Source organism: Melospiza melodia, assembly GCF_035770615.1.
Source record: "Melospiza melodia melodia isolate bMelMel2 chromosome 7 unlocalized genomic scaffold, bMelMel2.pri SUPER_7_unloc_1, whole genome shotgun sequence".
Lineage (NCBI taxonomy): Eukaryota > Metazoa > Chordata > Aves > Passeriformes > Passerellidae > Melospiza > Melospiza melodia.
The window spans coordinates 5679170-5702988 of record NW_026948497.1 but is presented as its reverse complement, the minus strand read 5'-3'; the positions used below and the strand labels follow the sequence as shown (position 1 = coordinate 5702988).

General features: G+C 55.8%; 1 protein-coding gene and 1 pseudogene across 1 annotated transcript; one reads left to right on the top strand and one right to left on the bottom strand.

The window, feature by feature from the left end:
* The first annotated feature begins 1562 nt into the window (after positions 1-1562).
* LOC134432831 (zinc finger protein OZF-like) lies at positions 1563-13732 on the top strand (annotated as a pseudogene).
* Positions 13733-19374: 5642 nt separating this feature from the next.
* LOC134432876 (class II histocompatibility antigen, B-L beta chain-like) lies at positions 19375-23568 on the bottom strand. The gene is made up of 6 exons (XM_063181753.1): positions 23484-23568; positions 22842-23111; positions 21948-22232; positions 21250-21356; positions 21082-21147; positions 19375-19518 (listed from the first exon to the last, which is right to left on the bottom strand). The coding sequence occupies exons 1-6, from the start codon at positions 23566-23568 to the stop codon at positions 19375-19377; spliced, it is 957 nt and encodes a 318-aa protein (XP_063037823.1).
* Positions 23569-23819: the final 251 nt, after the last annotated feature.

Sequence of the window (23819 nt, the reverse complement as noted above, 5' to 3'; positions counted from 1 at the left end):
AGAAGAGGGTAAGGATGAAAAGGAATATGGAAGACCCCACTGCTGAGTCACAAGGGTCAGAGTAGACACCTGTGCAGAACTGAGCCTGGATTTCAACCGTTTAGGCTTAAAGCCCAATGGCACTTAACTGAACAGCACTTAACTGAAACTTAATCACTAACTTCACATAGAATTTATTACACCACACCAGGAACATACCCACAGGCCCGAATCTTCCCACCAGGAGCAGGGCAGAGCCTCGAGGAGGAGCGGGGGGCTCAGCCCAGCACCATTCAGGGTGCCCCGGGGGCAGCAAACAGGAGAGTTCCCAGCTCACAGAGGCCCCAGCGCACGGAGGTCGCTGTCGCAGCTGCTGCGGCCCAGCAGAGCTCCAAGGGGGCAACGGGGAGCCGGTGCTCAGAGACAGAGACACACTCCAGAGCTGCAAGTGGCAATAGTAGAGAGAGCTTTATTGTTTGAACCCAGCTTCATACAGGGGGTTTGAAAATGCCCCAGTCTAAACCGCTCATTGGTCTGATCTTAACACCTCTCAGTTCTCTGAGCAGTGAGATGTCTGCAGCTTGGGGTGCAGGTGTGATTGGGTGAAATTGCCCAATAAAGCCAGCTTGTACTGTAACTCACTCTCTCAGAGCTGCTGTTTATAGGGCCCAAGGGATGGGCTTTATTCACAGACATTGTCCATCCTGGCCCAAGCTCAGGCTGGTGACTTTCTGGGAAAGGTTGAGAACTAAAATATGATTTGGGATGTTACTCAGGCAAAAAAAAAAGGTTTCCAAGGATGTTGGAGCTCGTTGGACAGCACCGGTCCCTGGAACAATGTTGGTGATAAACTCAAGAGGAGCTGAGCCCAGGGGCTGCTTGTCAAGGCCAAGGCCTAAACAAGTGTTTCTCAGATCACAGTGTTGCCTGATAGGAGGAGGGGCTGGGGAGAGATTTTCCCAAGTGTGTCCACTGATGTTTCATGAGATCTGAGATGCTCGGAACCCTTTTCCCACATTCCTCACACTTGTAAGGCTATTCCCCGTGTGCCGGTGCTGGTGGGTGATGAATGCAGATGGAAGAAGAGAATTTGCAGAGCTGGGTGAGACGTAGACAAGAATCAGCATGGGATGATGCAGAGCTGTGTGTGCAGCTCGGAGTGCCCGAGCTGCTCCTGTCCAGCTCCGCTCTGGAATGCCGTTCTGGAAGCGGCACTTGGCCTGTCCCGTCCGCTGGCACCCCGCTCTGTGGGCAGGGACACGGGTCATGGTGTGCCGCGCCACAGCCGGCTGCGGGCTCAGGAGGCCGTGCCGGAGCCCCCTTTCCCATTCCCGGCTGCTGGGTGCGGGGAACCCCCAGAGCCCCCCAGGGAGGATCCGCATCCCCCAGAGCCGCAGGGAGCCCCTCAGGATTACGGAAGGGAGCTGTGAAGGGACCCCCTTTGGGAACCCCTTCCCGCCGTGCCACCTCCCTTCATCCTCCCTGTCCGCTCCGTCCCCATCGTCCCCCGAATCCCAGCTGTCCCCATCCCGGCTCGGGCTGACCCACCTCCGGTACCACCTTCTCCCTTCTTACCGTGTCCCGACCCCGCCCCGCAGCCGATGGCAGCGCAAGGGAAGAGGAAGAGGAGGAGCAGGAGCCGGAAAAGGAGGAGAAGCTGAAAGACGACGAGGAGGAGGGAGGGGGTGTACATTTTGGTTCTTGCCTCGAGCTGATGTAGCAGGGCCAGGAGGTCAGCTGCTGTAGCTGTCTGATCTGCAGAGGAGAAGAAGAACAAGCAGCAGAAAGCGGGAGAGGAAGAGGAGGAGGAAATTCGCGTGCCCCCCGCGCCGTGTGCCCGCAGCCCTCCCGGCCCGCGGAGCGCCTGCAGGTGTCCGGGGAGGGAGGGAGGGAGGGGAGCGGGCCCGCATATCTGGGGCGCCCCCGTTTTGTTCGGGGCGATCCCGGGGCAGCATGCGGGGTCTCGCACCCAGCTGGAGATCGCCCGGCCGGGGCAGGGGACGCCGGTTCTGGCTGTCCCTGCTGTGGGACACCGGAGGGGGCGATGCGTGTTTGGAATAGCCCCGGGAGAGCAGAAAGGAGGAAGCACAGAGTTAACCGGGAGGGCAGGATTCCGTCCACCCTGAATCGGGTGACTGGGAGGGGGGACGTCCCCGGCATCGGGGAGTGGGGCGAGGCTGAAGAGTGGGAGCCCTGGGACCCCCAGCAGCCGAAACAGAGACTCGGAGGAGAAGGGACCCCTAGGGCCGCTAAAACTTCCAGCAACCCTAAGCAGGACCCAGGAGAGGGAAGACCTCCAGGACCCCGAAATGGAGAGAGCAGAGATGGGGGAATCTTGGAGGACTCCTGTGCTGAATCTTAATATTTTGGAGGGGGTTTTTCTTCTGCATCGTGGTGTTTCAGAGGTTTTCATGGACACAAGACACTTGGTGACTTCTAGAGATGGACTTGGGCAGGAGGAACCACCAGCACAGTCACACATTGTTTTCCCCCAAAACCAGGATTCATCATTCCTAAGGGTTGGCTGAATGGAGGAGGAGGCTGCAAGGAAGGGGAAGATGCTCCAGGACAGCCAGGCAGGTGAGGAGGAAGTCACTTCCCGTTTCACCCTCATTTCTGTTCCATCTCCCAGCCCAGCATGGCCCCCAGCTGCAGGACAGCCCCACTGCCAACACCATCCTGCCAGGGATGGATGGGGGGATCTCCTTCCCCTTCCCTCTGGCACGGAGGCAAATCCCATCTTCTCCTTGTCCTTCCTCCCCCAGGCACTGAGCTGAAGGTAGAGATCAAGGAGGAGAAATCCCCCTGGCAGAGCATTGCGGAAGAGGCTGTTTTGAGCACCTCCACAGCACAGGAAGCCAATGGGGAAGAGAAGCCCCAGAGATCCCGCACAAGGAGGGGCTGCAAGCCCAGCCCAGGGTGCTCCAAGGAGGAAAGAGACCCCCTGTGCCAGGAAGGTGGCCAGAGCTTCAGCCAGAGCTCAGAGCTGGTGAAGGAGCGTGACGTGGGGAAGAAGTCCCACAAATGCATGGAGTGTGGGAAGAGCTTCAGCCGGAGCTTCCACCTCCTCCGGCACCAGATGATCCACACTGGGGAACGGCCCTATGAATGCTTGGAATGTGGGAAGAGCTTTGGCCGGAGCTCCTGTCTGATCCGCCATCGGGTAATTCACACAGGGGAACGGCCCTACAACTGCAGGGAATGTGGGAAAAGCTTCAGTGACCGCTCCAACCTCCTCACCCACCAGCGCCTGCACTCCAGGGTACGGCCCTTTGAGTGTTGGGAGTGTGGGAAGAGCTTCAGCACCAGGTCTGACCTGATCCAGCATCAGAAGATCCACAGTGGACAACGGCTCTATGAGTGTCCTGAGTGTGCAAAGAGATTTCGGACCAGCTCCCATCTCCTCCTGCATCAGCGCACTCACACAGACGAGAGGCCCTTCCGCTGCCCCGACTGCGGGAAGGGCTTCAACCGCAACTCCCACCTCACCCTGCACCGGCGCACCCACACCGGGGAGAGGCCCTACGAGTGTGGGGAGTGTGGGAAGAGCTTCTCCAGCAGCTCTGGCTTGACCCGACACCAACAGTCCCACTTGTAAGGGAAGCCGTGCTGTGGAGGCCCAGGGGCCCCCCATTGCCCTGGAAGGGCAGAGGTGACGAGGGTCCAAGAGAGACTCCCTCAGAATACAGTGGTCTCACCCATAGGCATTTCCAGGCTCATGTTAATGCAACAGGCTTTATTGGTATCACCCAGTTCAACTGCCCTCTTTTCTTTGTAGGTACTGCCCCTAGAATGTTCTCCCCTCTCTTGTCCCCTGTGGTCCCGGTTTACTGTGGTGCTCTGCCCCTGGTTACCTCATTGGTTCCCAGTTTGCTGCCCCTCCTCTGTGCCACTTGTACTCAGTTCCCATTGGCCCTTGACCCTCGGATCTGCCTCTTTTCCCCCCCATATAAAACTCTCTCCTCAGCCGTCTGTCCTTGGACCCTCTTCATGGCAATAAACCAGATTTGGACCTCCACACAAAGACTGTTCGTTAGCAGTTTAAGCAAGCCTGCTCTGGGCTCTGGGAGTGCAGGTCGTTCACAGAGGCTCATTGTGGACACCCCACAACACCCTGAGAATGCCCTGACTGTGAGAAGGTCTTCATCTGCTGCTCCAACTTCATCACCCATCAGAGGACCCACATTGGATGATTCACTGTGACCCTCACTGGGCCGAGGCCTGCTGATCCATGTTCCAGGTGTACTGGGTTTGTGTGGCCAGGTTTTGGAAGGAGGGGGCTACAGGGGGTAGCTTTTATGAGAAGCTGTCAGGAATTTCCCCATGTCCAGCAAAGCCAGCACAGCTTCTGTACAGATCCACAACTCACCAATGCTAAGCCCATAGGAGATGGCAGTGACACCCCAGGGATAATGGATTCAAGAAGGAAAAAGTTCTTGTGCAGATGGAATCAGGTGCAGAGCAGAGTGGGAGCATGTGAAAGGAACAGCTCTGCAGACTCCCAGGGCAGGGCAGAAGGAGGGGCAGGAGCTGCTCCAGGTGCCGGAGCTGCCTGCAGCCCCTGGAGGAGCCTGTGCTGGAACGGGGGGATGCCCAAAATGAAGGATGTGAGCCCGTGGGAAGCCCATGCTGGAGCAGCCTCCGTGCAGGGCCCTGTGGATCCCTGGGCAGAGGAGCCCACGCTGGAACAGCTTTGCTGGAAGGACCTGTGGGGAGCCACGCTGGGACAGGGGAAGGACTCCCAGCCTCTGTCCCAGAGCAGCAGCAGGAGGAACAAGGTGCATTATCCTGCTCTGATTTGGTTGGTAATAAATTGAGGTCCTTTCCCCAGGGTGAGTCTGTTTTGCCTGTGACAGTGTTTGGGGAGCAATCCCTCCTGGTGCTTATCTCAATTCCTGGGCCTTTCCTTTTATTTTCTCTCCCCTGTCCATGTGCAGAGGGCAGGGACAAAGCAGTTTTGGTGGCACCTTGCACCCGGTCGGGGTCAGCCCGCTGGAGGGGGTTGGTAGTGGCCTCTGAGGGTCCCTGGACATCGCCCCTGGAGCAGGCTGTCCCCCCTTGCTGCAGCCCCATCCCTCAGGCAGCGCCCAGCCCAGCAGAGCGCTCGGTGCTGGCAGTGCCCGCAGACCCGCAGCACTCAGCCGGGGCTCCAGCTGTGGCCCCCAGCCCAGCGCTCCCTGCCAGGGAATTTGGGAAGGGAACACGTGGAGGGCGCCGGGGGGCCCCGAGCTGTCCCCACATGCAGGGGGCGGCTGAGACGGGGCCCGGCCCTGCCCGGGCACGGCTGATGCCCCCGCACTCCAAACCGCTCCGGACTGGCGCTCCCAGCGCAGCGCGGCTGCTTTGGGGCTGCTGTTCCCTGCCCGGCCCCGGCCATGGGGCGAGGGGCGGCAGCTGGGGCCCTGCTGGTGGTGCTGGGAGACCCCCGGCTGCGGGTTGAGCGGAGGGGGAACTGAAAGATGTTTGAGAGGACACGTAAGGGAAGGTGGGACAGTGGGGAAAGGGTTCCCAGTGCGGGACCCTTCGCGTCCCCCGTCATTGATCTCTGCAGCGATTCCCTGGCGCTCTGAGGGGGAGTGAGATCCACACCCAGTCCCCCTGTCCATCCCTCAGGAGCAAATGGGGGCCTCCCTCACACAGCAGCTGGTGCTGCAGCGGCAATGGGGCAGACTGGGGGCTGGAAAGGGGAGTCCAGAGTGGCCCCCTGAGCTTCCAGCCTGATGTGGGGTGGTGGGGGTAGGGGGGTGCATCCCCTTGCCCGCACAGTGGTGTTCCTGTGGATGGGAAAAGGCCAGAGTCACTTCCTGAACGGCCCTGAGTGGGTGAGGTTCATGGACAAGAACATCTATAACCTAAAGCAGCTCCAGCACTTCAACAGCGATTTGGGCACTTTGAGGGGATACCCCATATGGGAACACCCAGGCCCAGTAGTGGAACACCCAACTGGAATTACTGGAGAAGAGATGGGCTCAGGTACTCCAGTACAGGGACACATACTGTTGGCACACCCCAATCACCTGGCATGAGCAGCCGTATTTTTGAGGAAAACAACCCCAAATCTCCATAAAAATCCCCAAATCCTCCGGATTATCCCCCTAAATCCCAAATTCTCCTTTAAATCAAATTGAAATAGTTGGGGTTTGAAGATCTTTGTTTAATTCCTTTATTTTAGCCCCAATTTCATCTGTTTGTGAGATTAAAATGGCTCAAAAGAAAACGAAGGCCCAAACAGAAGGATTTGCGTGTTGGTGTCCTGTGAGTATCTCTGTAGCTGGGCTGTTTGGGTGGGAAGAGCCCTTTTTGCAGCCTTTGATTTGAATAGTTTGGTGTTTGCACCAATCCATCACCACTTGTTTGTGGAAGATGCCTGTGGGCCATAGGGAATTAGAACAATTGAATTAAAAAGACCTCTTGGTTGCAAAAGACCTCAAAGATCATCCAGTTTTGCTTGATGCCTCCTGAAGAAATGAGTGGTGGCTGCTGGTGAGATTTTTTGGGGTCTAAAGTCAACAAGACTGCTCTGCCCAATGAATTTCCAATGTTGGTCTGCATTCTAATGGGTCTTTCTTCCCCTGCATTCATCGGGGTGCCTGTGGGGAACAAGGAGGATGTGGACATCACTAGCCAGTTGTCTTCCCAATGTGGATCACTTGGAATGTGGGTAAACAGGTCTCTGCCCAATGTGGTTCAGCAGGAAAATTGGCCAACATATCTTTTTCCGGTGTAGACCACTGGGTCTCTGCCCAATGGGGGTCACCATGGATCATCCAATATTTGTCCTCTGATGGGTGATAAAGTTGGACAAAGCTCTTCCCGCAGTCAGGGCACTTGCAGGGCTTCCCTTACACGTGGCACCAGTGGTGTGAGGTCAAGGCATCACTCTGGGTGATGAGGTGGGAGCTCCAGTTGAAGCTCTTCCCACTTGGGACACTCACAGGGCCATTCCCCAGTGGGGACCTTCTGGTGGCTGGGGTGGTGAGAGCGGTCACTGAAGCTCTTCCCACATTCCAAACACCTGTAGAGCCATTTCCCTGCGTGGGTCTTCTGGTGGAGGATGAGGGTGGAGCTCTGAGTGAAGCGCTTCCCACATTCCTCACGCTCGGGGCCATTTCCCCGTGTGCACCCACTGGTGGATGAGGGTTTCTCTTTGGTGTGAATATGCTGCTGGACCCCCAGGTCAGAGCTCTGGCTGAAGTTCTGGCCGCCTTCCAAGCACAAGGAGGGTCTTTCCTCCTCTCAGCTCCCCGGGCTGGGTTTGCAGCCCCTCCTCATGTGGGATCTCTGGGGCTTTTCCTCCCCAGTGGATTCCTGCATCGTGAAGCTGCTCAAAATGCATCTTCCACGAGGTCCTGTGGCAGGGATTTGTTCTCCCTGGTCTCTGTCCACAGCTCAGTGCCCGGGGGAGGAAGGACAAGGAGAGGATGGTGTTTTCCTCCATGGCAGAGGGAAGGGGAAGGAGATCCCTCAATCCATCCCCAACAGAACAGCATCAGCAGTGGGGTTGTCCTGCAGCCCAGGGCAATTTTCAGCTGAAAGACAGAGCAGGGGAAAGGGGCAGTGACTTCCTCCTGACTTGCCGGGGTGTCCTGGGCTATCTTCCTCTGTCGCAGTCAGGCTCACTGCAGCCCCGAGTCCAGTCCAGCTGGAGACAATGTGGCAAAACAGAGGGACGGGAACAATGGATTGGCCTGAAAAATAGAGGACTTTAAGAGCAAAATACCAAACACCGAAACCACAGGATCTGAGGGTTAAGATCCGGTGATGGAGCAGGGGTAACAATAACAATATGTAGGGGTACTCTGAGGGCAGGGGTCCTATCAGCAGCACAACCTTGGAACATGACCTTACATGTGACAGGTCCTGAACCAACTGAGAACAAGAACATGACTTAATGCAGAATAGTTCCATTAACATACCATCAACATGCTAACTCCCATGACCACACTCTTCTCACCATGACCTGACCAGATAGCTCTCTTTCAGTATCCTGTTTCCCATGGTTTAGGGTTGATGCCTCCTGTGTATGCCACTGAGGCTAAACCACTATTCATCCTAGCTGGTTGCGTTCCTACATTCCTCTTCCTTGCAGCCTCCTCCTCCTTCTGGCCAAGTTTTGGAATAAGAAATCCTTTTTTGGGAGGGTAAACAAGGTGTGAGCCTGTTGGGTTGGCAGTTCCTCCTGCCCAAGTCTATCTCTAGAAGTCACTGGGCATCTTGTGCCCATAGAGATTTTCAAAACACCAAGATTCAGCCCAAAACCCATCTCTGATCTCTCCACTTTGAGGTTCTTGGGGCTCCCCCTGCCTGAGCTGCTGAAGGTCCCACGTGTATTAGGGGTTCCCTGTCTCAAGCCTGCTGGCAGTCCCAGGAATTGTCCCTCTTCAGACTCCCCCTTTTCCCAGCCTGCGCTTCAGGGAGCTCTGTGCCCCCCTGCGCTGTTGGGCTCCCTCCTCTCCTGGCCCCCCATTCCGAGTTCCGGGGTACCCAGGGCTCTCCCCGATCCGTATTACCCCCACCTCCAGTCTGCCAGAGGTCCCACAGTACCAGTGCTGCCCATTTCCATTTTCCCCTCCAGTCTGCCAGAGGTTCCACAGTTCCAGTGCTGCCCATTTCCATTTTCCCCTCTCCAGGGGTCCCAGGCTTTCCCACATTCGGCTCTCCTGGGGAGTCCCCAAACCAGCGTGCCACACCCCTGGCCAGCACCGGGCAATTGCCGGCAGCAGCCACAGGATGCCCCCCACAAACAACGCTCCTGGGGACTGCCCAAGATACCTGAGACAAGCTCCCTGTCCCTGCTCACCGGAGGGATGTGAGTCCTCCTGGGGCGGAGGGGCTGCAGTTGCAGTGAACGGTGAATGCATGAGATACCTCCTCTCCCCACTCCTCTTCCTCCTCCCGCTTTCTCCTCCTCTATCCCTTTGGCTGTGGGCCAGGAGCTCTCAGGTCAGCGGGGGAGCTGGACATGATGGGAAAATGGGGGAAGAGGGGGGAAATATGGGAGGGATCCCCAAAAGGAGCAAGAGAGAGGGTAGGGCACCCCCAAACTGATCGAGGGGAACTGGGGCTGTGGAGGGGGTATAAGAGGTGGTGGGTCAGTGCAAACATGCTCTCATGGGGGTTCCTTCGTGTTCCTCATCGCTTCATCCCCAGGGTGGTTCCGGGGGGCTCTGAGGGGGTAGATCCACTCTGGGGGTTTCCCAGCCCTCCATCCATTGGGAGGTTCCCCCCACTCAGCAGCCGGTGCTGCGGCGGGCACGTGGCAGAATGAGAAAGGGGGCAGGGGTGTGAGAAAGGGGGCAGGGGTGTGAGAAAGGGGGCAGGGGTGGCCTCTTGAGCCCCCAACCTGCTGTGGGGCGCAGGGGGTGGCTGGGCATTGAGGTGCCACTGACCTGCCTGTGCCCACAGAGGGGTGTTCAGAGGGTGGGAAAGGCCCAGTGCCACTCCCTGAAGGGCCCTGAGCAGGTGAGGTTCATGGGCAGGAGCACCTGCACCAAGGAGCAGCTCAGGCACTGTGGCAGGGACACCTCCCTCCGCCTTCGCTGCCTACCAGCCATGGGGAACGGCCTTACAAGTGTGGGAAAGGAGGAAAGAGGTTTTGGAGCAGCTCAGATTTCGTGAAGCATCAGTGGACACACTCGGGGAAGAGCCCGTCCATCCTTCCCCAAGCCAAAGCATGATCTGAGAAATGTGATTTAGGCCTTGGCCTTGATGATCAAACCCTGGGCTCAGCTCCTTTGGCGCTTACCACAAGCACTATCTGCTCCAGGGACTGGTGCTGTCCAAAAACCTCCTGCTTATTAACTAACAGCCTTGGAAACTTCTTCTTTTCGCTTGAATAGCATCCCAAATGGGATCATATTTTAGTTCTCAACCTTTCCCAGAAAGTCACCAGCCTGAGCTTGGGCCAGGATGGACAATGTCTGTGAATAAAGCCCATCCCTTGGGCCCTATAAACAGCAGCCCTGAGTGAGTGAGTTACAGTACAAGCTGGCTTTATTGGGCAATTTCACCCAATCACACCTGCACCCCAAGCTGAGACATCTCACTGCTCAGAGAACTGAGAGGTGTTAAGATCAGACCAATGAGCGGTTTAGACTGGGGCATTTTCAAACCCCCTGTATGAAGCTGGGTTCAAACAATAAAGCTCTCTCTACTATTGCCCCTTGCAGCTCTGGAGTGTGTCTCTGTCTCTGAGCACGGGCTCCCCGTTGCCCCCTTGGAGCTCTGCTGGGCTGCAGCAGCTGCGACAGCGACCTCCGTGCGCTGGGGCCCCTGTGAGCTGGGAACTCTCCTGTTTGCTGCCCCTGGGGCACCCTGAATGGTGCTGGGCTGAGCCCCCCGCTCCTCCTCGAGGCTCTGCCCTGCTCCTGGTGGGAAGATTCGGGCCTGTGGGTATGTTCCTGTTGTGGTGTAATAAATTCTGTGTGAAGTTAGTGATTAAGTTTCAGTTAAGTGCTGTTCAGTTAAGTGCCATTGGGCTTTAAGCCTAAACGGTTGAAATCCAGGCTCAGTTCTGCACAGGTGTCAACTCTGACCCTTGTGACTCAGCAGTGGAGTCTTCCATATTCCTTTTATCACTACCTTTTTCTATCCTTTTCTCTCCCCTGCTCCTCTGTTCCATGCCCCCCACCCCCAGCATCCAGTAAAATGGTTCTGGGTTTATTTCAGTTTGGATTGACTGATTTTTGCTGTTTCTCAGAGTGCTTTAAGCATCGAGTAAGCGGCAGAGTGGACCTTGCCAAGGAACTTTGTTGTAGAGTCATTTTCATATGAGGCCTGTTTTTGCTGATGGGTTTCCTGGTGATTCTTTAAGTGACCTTAAAACATTGGAGCCCAAGAGAACAGCTCTGCAAACATCCAAGGGCAGGAGCTGCTCCAGGCAGTGTTCGTATTTGTTGTGGGGGGAGGAGGAGAAAGGATGGAGAAGGAGTGAGAGAAAGGATGGACAAAGAAGAAGAAAAAAAGCGGAATTAAGAAGGAGGAGGAGGAGGAGTAGGGAGAGAGAAGGAGGAGGAAGAGGGAAAAGGAGGTGGTCACTGTTTCTGCAGCCCAGCTTGCCCCTGGGGTTTCTCCCTCCCTGCGTTTCGCAGGTAACTGGAGAAGAGGAGCTCGGCCCAAATATCTTGGGGCGTCCCTGGGACTCTTTTTTGGGCAGAGTAGGATATTTTCAGCTTGCAGGACTTCAAGGCTGAGCTGTAAATGCTCCTTAGTGAGATACTGGGGGTCCTTGCAATGGGTGGTGCAGTGCAGGGTTCCCAGAGCCATGGGGAAGCATGGAGGGGTGCTGGCAAGGACAGCAGTATTGGAGACCTCAGGGAGAGCCAGGCTAGGGGGAAACACGGAATCCCCGGTGTGGGGAGAGGGGCCAAACTGGTGCTGGGGGACCCCCAGAAGGTTGGAGGGGCAGGAGAAAGAGGGAGGAGCCCCAGGGCCCTGAAACCAGGATCCTAAGAGGGAGGACCCAAGGCAGTCTCGATAGGAGGAGAGAAAACCAACACAGGAGGGAAGCCAGAACCCCCAACAGCAGAGGGAAGGAGGATCCCTGGGACACAGTCAGGAGAGAAAGAACCCCTGGGATGCCCCAAACCCTGGGCATTCATAAGCTGGATCTCAGAGAAGGGGAACCACCATCGTACCCCCAAGCAGCCCAGAGAAGGGGAGCCTCAAAAACCCCAAAGTGGGAAGACCATAGAGGGAAGACACCTGAAACTGCCAGGAGCACACACAGCCTGAAGAGCCTGGGGACCCTGTAGAGATCTAACTTTAAATGCATGCAGGACCCCCAGCATCCTGCATAGGGGAGACCCCCAGAACCCGAAAGTCAGGAGACCATGGAAAGGTGTTTGTACCAATGGGCACACTACAGCCTGGCAAAGGTCAAAGATCCCGAGAGATGTCACAGTGCACACGTGTAGCACAGATGCTGAAAAGTGGCAAAGCTGAATAACCTCGCTCAGCTTCAGTCCTGTGCAGATCACAGAAGGCGAAGAACGAAGCAGCAGAGCAACGGGCTTTTGTGCCCACTGAAGGGAATTGCAAAAATCCAGAAGCTGCTCATTCACAAGCACAGTCAGCTGTGTGTGCTCTTGCTTCTTGAAAAACTCACCGGTGCCCTTCTTTTCTCACAGGAGGGGTTTTTGGTCTGCATCTTGTTTTGGAGGTTTGTGTTGATACAGAATGCCTGGTGAGTTCTGGAGATGGATTTGAACAGGAGGAAGCCCCACCCCAACACTGTCACACCTTGTTACACAACAGTCCCATACCTTGTTTTCCCCCAAAACCAGGATTTGTCATTTCTAAGCTTTGGCTGGATGGAGAAGGAGGCTGTAAGAAAGAGGAAGAGGCCCCGGGACACTGAGGCAGGTGAGGAGGAATCACTGCCCCTTTCCCCTCTGTGCTGCTCCATCTCCCAGCCCAGCATCGCCCTTGGCTGCAGGGCAGCCTTGCTGCTGACACCATCCTGATGGATTTGGGGGATCTCCTTCCCCTCCCCTCTGGCACAGAGGCAAATCCCATCCTCTCCTTGTCCTTCCTCTCCTCAGGCACTGAGCTGCAGGCAGACACCAGGATGGAGGAATCCCCCTGGCAGAGCATTGAGGAAGAGGCTGTTCTGAGCGCCTCCACAGCGCAGGAGTCCAACGGGGAGGAAAAACCCCAGAGATATCCCATGAGGAAGGGCTCCAAATCCAGCCCAGGGTGCTCCAAGGAGGAAAAAACCACCCTGTGCCAGGAAGGCAGCTGGAGCTTCAGCCAGAACTCAGACCTGGTGGTCTACAAGCAGCATCATATTGGTGAGAAGCACCACAGGTGCTTGGAATGTGGGAAAGAGCTTCAGCCAGAGATCCCATCTGATCTGCCACCACAAGATCCACACTTGGGAAAAACCACACAAGTGCCTGAAATGTGGGAAGGACTTCAGTGATGACTCCAACCTCATCATCCACCGGAGCCTGCACACTGGAGAGCAGCCCTACAAGTGCAGGGAACGTAGGAAGAGCTTCAGCCAGAGTTCCAACATCCTCTCTCCCACCACCTTGTCCGCACTGGGGATCGGCCCTACCAGTGCCCCAGCTGCAGAAAGAGACTCAGCTTCAGATCCCACCTGATCTACCACCAGAAGATCCACAGTGAGGAACAGCCCCACGAGTGTCCTGAGTATGGGAAGAGTTTTCGGAGGCGCTCCCATCTGGTCATGTGTGATCAAGCACACACAGAGGAGAGGCCCTTCTGCTGCCCTGACTTTGGGAAGGGCTTCAGGCATAACCCCACTCTCATCAGCCACCGGCACATCCACACCAGGGAGAGGCCCTACGAGTGTCCTGAGTGTGCGAAGAGCTTCTCCTACAGCTCTGCCTTGATTTCACCCCAATGGACACATGAGCAGGGGAAGCCCTACAAGTGCCCTGACTACAGGAAGAGTTTTATCTCCTGCTCCAACTTTATCACCCACCAGAGGACCCATGTTGCATTATCCACAGTGACCCATATTGTGAAAAAACATGGTGATCCACATTCCTGGTGATCCATGTTGGGTGAAAACCTGGTGACTTATGTTCCACATGATCCACACTGGGAAGATGCCTGGCTGGTGGTCTTTGGGCACCTGGATGAACGCAGGGGAAAACTTCTATCAGATGGGGACTGACATTGGAAATTGAAGCACTGAGGCCTGAACAGCAGGCCCTGCGCCAAAGTTGATCTCCAGATGAACCTTCCAACCAAACATTATATGATACTTGCATCTGCTAATTAGTGAAATATCAATGATCATTAGTGAAATATGTAATGTGATACAAGTGTATTTATCTTTCCATGTTTAGGGGAAGTTAAAGCAATGAAATCAGATATGTGGCCTTGTTAGGAGGCACATCATCAAAGCCAACTCCCTTGGTTCCTTCTTGAGCCCTGACCAGGTTTTGGGGGGAACCCAAATGTTGTGGGTTGGTGCTGACCAGATGCCACACACCCGCAAAAGCCACTTACTCACTCCTCTCCACAGTCAGACAGGGGAGAGGAAATATGTAACAAAGGGTTCATGGGTTGAGATAAGCACTGAGAGAGTCATCCCTCACCAAGCACCATCACAGGCAAAACAGGCTCAGTTTTGAGATATGAAATGAACTAACAGAATCAGAGCAGGATAACAAATAAAATAAGCCCTTAAAACCACCTTCCCCCCTGCCCTCCCTCCTTCCCAGCTCTATCCCAGCAGCACAGGGAGACGGGGAATGGGGATTACAGTCAGTTCATCATATGTGGCTTCTGCTCAGGGAGAGGGGTTGTTCCTCTGCTGCGCTGTGGGGTCCCTGCCACAGGAGACAGTTCTCCATAAACTTCTCCAGAGTGAGTCCATCCCATGGGCAACAGCTGTCTGCAAACTGCTGCAACGTGAGTCCATCACAGGGGCAACAGTCCTCCCCAAACTGCTGCCATGTGGGTCACCTTCCCATGGGGTCAGTCATTCAAGGGTCTTTATTAATCACTACAGGCAATCTTTTGGACTAATTATTTGGTGCATTACTTATCCTTTTTTAATTCTTTGCTCTTTTGAACTATAGAAAATTATGCTTACTTCTTAAAGTTGTGTCTTTTGTGCTGACCCCATCAACTGGCAGAACAGAAATTCATTAGGAAGGCTGCATTTGTTAGTCCTCATGCTCAGAGTTTCTTTTCTTGGGAGTTGGTTGGTTTTGGCATTGGTGGTCACTGTCTGCCTCTGCCAGAGTTCCCTTTGACCCAGTCAGAGCTGATTTCACACAGTTGCTGGATTGGGCTTTCATTGTGGCCTATGAATTCTGCAATCTTTGTGTCCAGTCTCAGCAATCCATTCTCCTCCCCCAGCTTTGTGAACCTCCCCCAGGCCTGAGATAACACCTGGACAATTGTCCCACCCTGATCTTACCTACATTCCAGGTGCCAGGTACCCACTGAGGAATATCAGACTACCAGGGGAGGGCAGGAGGGGAGAGGGGAGGGAGGATTCAGTGGTCATTTGTGGTGGCAGCTGCCATTGTGTCCATAACTTGTGGTGAACTTTGTTTGACCGGTGATGTGCCAATGAGCAGTTGCTTCTTTACGCACTTTGCCACAGTGGGAATTTCTGTGGGCATGCATTTTCCGGCATGTGCCACCCAGATCTCACCTCTGCCAGGCCTGGAGTCGGCACCTTCCTGTTCCTCCTTTGTGTGCTCATCTCACGGCAAACCCTTCTGTGGCCTTGGCAGTGTTTGAGATGCGCAGCTCTGCTCCTCGGGTCCTTACGCTGCCTGATCCATCACCCACCCTCGAGTGACCTCACACCTGCCCTGAGTGTTGGAGCAGCTCCAGCTCCAGCCTCAGCTCCACCCAAGGATTCACCATGGAAAGGGACTGGTCTCCTGTGGGAAGAGCTTTGGCCAGAGCATGGACTTGATCTCCCACTGAAGGATCCATGTTGGGGAGAAACCCTGTGTCTGCCCAAACTTTGTCCACAGGCTCCACTCAAATTATGTTTTGAAAGTGGAATTAAGCCATTTGGGGTTTGTATCAAGAGATTCTGGGGGAGCATGGAGCCATTTTCAGTGTGATTGTGTTGTTTTAAGATGATTGGTCAATCACTCTTGGCTTGTGCTGTGCACACCGATGCAGAAGACTCCCCTACATGCCCACAGAATCCCCAGATCCTCTGGAACATCCCCCTGAACTCCAAGTTCTCCCCAAAATCAGTAAAATGGGAGGGGTTTATGTGTCTTTTTTCAACTTATTTATTTTTACCCCCCTTTCAGGTGTTTTAAAGGGATGAAGAGGAATCACAAGAAAATTAAGGCAAAAATAAAAGTATTTACATGTTGGCATTGTGTGAATATCCATGGAGTTGGGTTGGTGGAAGAGAATTTTTTTGAGGAGTTTCCACCCCATTGTGTCTGAAATCTTGGTCTTTGCTCCAGTCCGTGGCTGTGAAAGACACCCACGGGCCTTGGAGAAGTAGAATTGTATTATTGAGTTGTAATTGTACTAATTGAAATAGGAGGAAAGGGAGATGGAATTAGGGAGGAGGAGGAAGGGGAGGAGGAATAGCAGGGAGCTCATGGATCCACGGCTCCCCACATCTGCAGCCCTTCCCAGCCTGGGGGCATCATCCCCCCTCTTGCCTCAAATATCCAGTGGGAACGGGGGGTGTCTCTCAGGATTTGTTTTGTGTGAGGCAATATCTGGATTTTGCAAACTCCAAAGCTGATCTGCAAATGCCCCTCGGGGGATACTGAGGGGATTCCAGAGGTGTTCTTGGTCTGGGGGCTCCTGGTGGCTGCAGCCATGGGGATGGCAGGGGATGTGGAATCCCGGGAGCTGCGTGGTGATCAGCCAGCAGCAGGGCAGGGGGAGCAGGAACTCCCTCTCTGGGGACTCCTCAGGAGAGCCAGGGCTGGGGGAAGGCCAGGAGAGAGGAAAACTGAGAGAGGCAATGTGGTAATCACAAATCCTCTGAACAGAGAGAGACATTGCTCTCTCCCAGGATTTTCCTGGGAAGCTGTGAGAAGCTGTAAGAAAGTTCAGAGAAGAGAATGAGAAACAATTCTTATCTCCAATTGCTGCACTTTTTGTTGTGCACGTGTGGAATGTTATGGAGATTGCTTACCAAAGGGTGGTTTCTTAACTGGACACTGGATGGTGTTTGGATCGATTGACCAATTAGGTTAAAGCTGTTTTGGACAGTCAGTTAGGGTTACAAGTTTCCTTAGAGTATTGTATATTGTAGTATAGATTAATAAAGCAATTGATCAGCCTTTTGCAATCATGGAGTCAATGTTAATTACTCCAGGGCACCAATGTTAATTGTTCAGGGGACCATTGCCACAATAAGGCAATACCGGAACTGAGGGACCCCTGACAGCCCAGAGAGGGGCAAAGCTCAGTGAGGGAGAAGGAGAGATCCCGGAGAAGGCTGAACCCAGGGATTCCCTGGAGCCCCAGCAGTCCTGAAAGTGAGGAACCCCGGAGATGGAGGATCACCAATACACATGAGACACCCAGCAGGCCAGACAGAGGGAAACCAAAGTGGAGACACCAGACAGGGGCACCCAGGCAGGTCAGGAGGAAGTCACTGCCCCTTTCCCCCTCTCCTCTACTCCACCTCCCAGCCCAGCATCGCCCCCAGCTGCAGGACAACCAACGTTGTCCTGACAGGGATGGATTTGGGGGATGTCCCTTCCCTTCCCTCTGGTACGGAGGCAAATCCCATCCCATCCCATCCCATCCCATCCCATCCCATCCCATCCCATCCCATCCCATCCCATCCCATCCCATCCCATCCCATCCCATCCCATCCCATCCCATCCCATCCCATCCCATCCCATCCCATGCCATCCCATGCCATGCCATGCCATGCCATGCCATGCCATCCCATCCCATGCCATCCCATGCCATGTCATCCCATCCCATCCCATCCCATCCCATCCCATCCCATCCCATCCCATCCCATGCCATCCCATGCCATCCCATCCCTCCCTCGTTTATTCCTCTCCTTTCTCTCCTCTCTCTCCTTCTCGAGGCACTGACAGAGACCAGAGAGGACAAATCCCTGCATCAGAACCTCGTGGAAAGGCCATTTCGAGTGACTCCATGGCACAAGCATACAATGAGGAGGAGAAGCTACAGTGGTGTCCCATGAGGAGCGTCTCCAAACACAGCCCACAGTGCTCCAAGGAGGAAAGACCTATCCTGTGTCAGGAAGGCGGCCAAAGCTTCATCCAGAGCTCGGACCTGGTGGTGCTCGAGTGGTTTCACACTGGGGACGTGTGCTATGGGTGCTCGGAACGTGGCAAGAGCTTCAGATGGAGCTGCTGCCTGATCTGGCACCACAAGATCCACGTGGGGGAACGGCCCTCGAAGTGCTTGGAATGTGGGAGAGCTTTAGCCAGAGCTCCTGTCTGACTCATTGTTGGAACCCAAGAAATTGCTCCGACTGCCCTGGAGGCTCAGAGACCTTGGCACGGAGTCAAAGACACTTGTGCCTTCAATTATAACCCATAGAAGCACTTACCAAATTTGTGCGAGGAGTTACAAGCCACAAAGGTTTGAGTAAAATGTTAGTAAATTTATCACCGAGTGAAAAATGTAGAATTTTGAGGTTTTCAGAATGGGGGTTCAGGAAGCAAGATATAGAAAAATCTGAGCATGTCCAGTCTTTCTCCTATCTTCTGTTGTGATAGTAGCACTTTTAGATTGGTTTAGAGTAGAGGCAAACTGTCTAACAGAAGTGATAACTACTAGAAAATTATTGTAAATAATGGACACATAGGTTTAGTATAAAAAAGATAACACTGCCCCAAAGCAGTCAGTGTGCAATGAACCAATGTGCCAAACAGATCTCAGCAAGTCAGAGAAAAAATTTTATAAATAATAAAAAATAAACAACCTTGAGAATGAGAGCCAAGGAATCCTGTCTTCTTCAGTCTTGGAGCTGAGAAAAAGAGACTTCCTCACACCTCGTGGTTTTCTTGACACCAGAGACCCCATCAAGCCACCATGGGATAATTCACATGGGAGAGCAGCCCTACAGGTGTAGGGAATGTGTGAACCACAGTGACCACTCTGACCTCACCAGCCACCAGCGCCTGCCCTCCAGGGAACGGCTCTGCCAGTGTGGGGAGTGCGGGAGGAGCTGCAGCCAGAGCTCCCACCTGATTCACCACCAGAATATCTACACTGGCCCTAGCAGTGTCCTGACTGTGGGAAAAGCTTCACCCAGAGCCCTGCCTTGACCTTACACCAATGGATTCACTGGAAAGGGAACCCCTGTGAGTGCCCCGAGTATGGGAAGGGCTTCAAACGCTGCTCCAACTCCATTGCCCATTGGAAGAGCCATGCTGGATGATCCACAGTGAGCCCCACTGGGCAGAGACCTGGTGACCCATGTTCCTGGTAATCCATGCTGTATTGTGTTTGTGTGATCAGGTGTTGGAAATGGGTGCTCCAGGGATGGCTTCTGTGAGGAGCTTCCAGAAGCTTCCCACATGTTTGGTTCCTGTCCTGATCCACGCCCAAAGGCGAGGGTAACCCAGGTTCTGGTTCATGGATCCCTGGCACAGATCAAAGTGAAACAACACTGATTGATCTGTGTTTGTAAACATATGTCTGTTGGGTTTGTTTTAGAACAGTTTCTTTGCCATTTAAAGCAGGTTTGGAGCCCTTTTTGATTACCATCTCTAGCAATATAGAAGCATGAAAATAACACTTAGGAAAACTTATAAGGGAAAAGAAGGTAAGTATAAGAGTAGAAAGATACACACAGGCACCAGCTCTGGATCCAGCAACAAAAATAGATTGCTGCAATGTCCTTGTCGTTGGTCTAAGTGATGGTCCCAGGATGGATCCCTTGGGGGCAGGAAAAGCCCCAGAAGCACCAAGTTCTGTGAGTCAGCACAGGTTCAGGTTGGGTGAATGCCCAGCTCCCTCCTCTGGCGGGAGTTTTACACTGTCGGATGCCACGCTGCGGATCCCAGGGCTCTGATGGTTTATGGCCCCTTCTGAGATGCGGCCCTGCCTCTCCCGGCAGCGCAGCTGAGCCAGGTGTGGCCCATGGGAAGGGATGCAAACCTCCAGCCCTCTGTGTGAATGTCCCGGGCCTTCCCCGGGGAGTTCCCAGAGCCGAGCCAGTTGTGTCAGGGAGGGCCCTGCCCTGCTCCAAAGCCCTGTCCTGTTGGAACGTCGGGGGACACAAGACAGATGATGCACTTTGGACCTGGTTAACATAAGAGATTGGATAACAGGCTGCCTTGGGAAAAACAAATGGAACTTTGAAAATTAGACCTGAATTGCAAGAAGATTCAATCAAACAGGTTTACCGGGAAAAGAAAATCCCATTAAGCTCTGCAAGGAGGAGATGTTGTCATATGCATACGTTTGTGAATGTGATTTTAACCTAATCATTGTAGAACTCGTTACTAGTCTCCCTGAAACAGTATATAAGGGTTTGAATCCCTCAATAAAATGGGATTCTGATCACTGCATCAGCCTTCCCTGTCTCTCCATGGCCGGCCCTGTCCCGCCTGGCAGCAGCTGCTGCTGATCGGCCTCTGCCCTTCCCTGGCTCCAGCCCAGCCCGTCCCGTCGGGGCTGGCTGTTCACCCCCTGTGCCCCGGGCACTGCCCACGCCCGTGGCCAGCAGAGCCCCCTCTGCCTCTGCCATAGTTCCAGCCATTAACCCGGGACATTCCAGTCCCTCACAGCTCTGCTCCCCAAAAGCCCAGAGCGATGGGTCCTGCCTCTAAACGACTCCACCCCACTGAAAATGGCTCAACTCCACCTCCAAACAACTCAATCCCACCTCAAAACTTTGGGGTATCTCCTGAGCCCAAATTACTCCCACTTGTGGATGTTCCTCATCCACAACCTTCCCCCAGTTGTTGCCATTGGGGAAGTGACAGTGGGCTTTTCCCCAAAAATGGAACACACCTGTGTGGGAAAGGAGACAGGTGAGGGGGTGCCTCCCCTCAGCCCCAACAGACCCCATCACCCCACAGCAGGCTGGGGGCTCAAGGGACCACCCTGGATCCCCCATTCCCACCCCCTGTGCCCCACAGCCCCCACAGCACTGGCTGCTGGCTGGGGTCACCCCCACTGTCAGCCCCCCAGGAGGGGGGTTGGGGTCCCCCAGCACGGTTCTGCTTACGCCCCCTCCCCCCACCACAGAACCCCAGGATCAGCTCCAGAGATCCTGTGATGGGGACAGGAAGGGACTCCCAGGGGAATCCCTTTGTCACTGTCCTCCCTCCTCCTACCCCCCTCCCAAACACCCCTCCCATCTTTCCTGTGCTGCTCCCCCTCTCACCCAAGAGCTCCTCACCCAGAGCCAGGGTGGGCTCCCAGCACGCAGTGTGGGGTGACACACAGGGGACTCACAGGCGTCCCCATTCCTGATCCATCTCGGGGCTGATTCTGCCCCCTCCCATCACAGTACCCCTGTGGGTTCCCCCAAAATTCCTCCACAAACAGCTCCCCCATAAATGGGATCAGGGTGAACTGGGAAGCTTTATTGGGAGCACTGGGAGCAGCTGGGCAGGGGCAGAGCGCCAGCGGGGCTGGGAGGGACACGGGACCCCCCCAAATCAGCGGAGCGGGGACGGAGCGGGGGGTCCCGGCCGGGCCCAAGCCCATGGGGAGGGGCTGCGGCCGCCGCCGGCTCAGGAGCTCTGTGGGCAGAGAAAAGGGGGTGACACCGGGCTGGGGGCCCCGGCGGGAGCGCACACGCTCCGCCACGGGGGGGACGCCACCCCCGGCACCCGCCCTGACCTTCTTGCGCAGGGAGAAGCCGAGCCCCAGCGCCAGGAAGACGAAGCCCAAGACGAAGCCCCCGATGCCCGTCAGCATCTTGCTGCGGGCGGCGTCCGGCGGCATCTCTGGGGGGTCCGCAGGGCTCAGCGCCCCCAAAACCTCTCACCGACACCCTGAGCCTCTCCAAGCACCCTCATACCCCTCCAGCCCACCCAGGACCACAAGACCTCTTTCCTATCCCCATCCAACCTCCCCAGTACCACCCAAGTCCCCTCCCCATCCCTCCAGGACCGCAAACCCCCTCCCAGTTGACACCCATCTTCCAATGATCCCCCAGAGCTTTTCCCAGTCCCACCAGCACTCACCAACATCACTGCCAGTAGACTGAAGCACACTCAACTCTCACCCCAGCCCCGTTTCTACATCCCCAATGTTCTTCCAGCCCCTCCAGCTCCATCAGACTCCCTTCCAGTTACATCAAGCACCACCAGGATGTTCCCTTTCAGAAGCCACCAGGAAACCCTTAACTGCATCCCAGTCTTCCCAGCATCCTCCAAAACTATTCTCTGCCCTCCCAGGCCATCCAAACCCTTCTCCCAGGTACCCTCTGCCTCCCTCAAAATCCCTCCCAATTAATCCCAGCTACCACCAACTCCCCTCTCAGCCCCCCCAGTGCCTCCCCCGCTGCCCCTGGCACTTCGGGGGCCGGGCCGTACCCCAGTGCCGCCTCAGGGGCTGCTCCAGGCTGACGTGCTCCACCTGGCAGCTGTAGCTGAGCCCGCGCCGGGGCGGCGTTTCCAGCAGCACCAGCAGCTGGTAGGTCCAGTCCCCGTTGGGGACCACGTCGGTGGCCACCACGTGCTCCGAGAGCTCCTGCTGGCCCTGGAACCACCTCACCTGGATGGCAGCGGGGTAGAAATCCATCACGGAGCAGAGCAGGCGGCCGGGGCCGGGCTGGGAGCTCGAGGGAGGCATCACCGAGATGGACACGCTGGGGGGCACTGGGAGAGTTGGAGAGACATTGGGATAAAATGCGGGTAAAATGGGGGACAGGGGGAAGGACTCGGGTAACACTGAGAGGGACTGGGGAGGGACTGGGAGGGGGTTGGAGAATGATGGGGAGGGCGCTGGGAGAGAGGATTGAAGTCTGAGAGTGGACCGTGAAGGACTGGGAATGGAATGGGAATGAACTGAGGGGGACTGGGAATGAAGTGCCTGGCACTGGGAGGGCCTGGGGCGGCACTGGGATGAACTGGGAATGAAGTGTGCGGCGCTGGGAGGCCGAGTCCAGCGCGGGGCACTGGGGGCTGCGGGTCTGCCCGGCAACTGATGAGTCATCAGAGAGCCGCGCTCTGATTGGCTGGAGCAACTCAACGGGCCATCGAGATGGACACGCGGGGGGCACTGGGAGAGTCTGGGATGGACTGGGAGAGACTGGGATGGACTGGGAGAGATGGGGAGAGCTCCGGGACACTGCGGGGTGGGCAAGAGCCCAGGGGAATGGGCACAGGAAGGGCTGACATGTCTGGGGTTATTCCCAGGGAGGTTTGAGGGGCTCCAGGGTCATTGGCAGGGCAGGTACGAGGGTACACGCTCTGCCCCGCGCTCACCTCGGCGATTCACGAGGAACGGGGTTGACAACTCGTAGTTGTGTCGGCAGTGCCTGTCCACCGCATCCCGTCTGTGCTCCATCCATTCCGGGTCGCTGTTCCAGTGCCTGGCAACCTCCTCGCCATATGGGGTGTCCCCCACAAAGTGCCCCACGTCGCTGTCGAAGTGCACGTACTGCTCCCGGTTGTAGATGAACCTCTTCACGAACCTCACCCGCTCGGTGCCGTTAATGAAGTGACACTCGGACTTAACCATCTCCTGGAACATTCCTATGTGTGCAGAACAGAGGGTGCCCCTCCAGCGGCCCCCAGCACCCCACAGCAAACCAAGATCTCAGAGGCAACCCCGGATCCACACTGCGCACCCCGTGTGCCCCACGTGCCACCCCTTGTAAGCCCTTTGTTCCCGCCGCCCCTCTTCCTATTTTCCACTCTTCTCCGTAATTTCCTCCCCCTTTTTCATAACTCCTCGGTTGCCAGCAAGACCCCCCCACATCAATTTGAGGGTCCTACCTCCCCCTTTTCCCTCCACGCCCCACCGTTCCCACCTTCCCTTCCCTTCCCTTCCCTTCCCTTCCCTTCCCTTCCCTTCCCTTCCCTTCCCTTCCCTTCCCTTCCCTTCCCTTCCCGTCCCCCGCTCACCCGAGAGCTCCGCGCCCGCAGCCGGGGGGGCTCCCAGCGCCACCAGTGCCACCAGCAGGGCCCCAGCTGCCGCCCCTCGCCCCATGGCCGGGGCCGGGCAGGCTTTGGCACCTTCCCCCTGCCCAAATTCCCCTCGCGGCGGGGTCTGGGGGCGAGGCGGAGCGCGGGTGGAGTCCAGGTGAGGAGCTCTGGGCGCTGTGGGACCGCCCGGCAACCGGGGAGTCATCAGCGCGGCGCGCTCTGATTAGCTCTGAATGGCTGAGGAGAGGCCCCGGGGCTGGAAGAAAAATCGGGAGAGATCCCGCTCCGAGAACCGGCACGGGCGCAACAGACCCA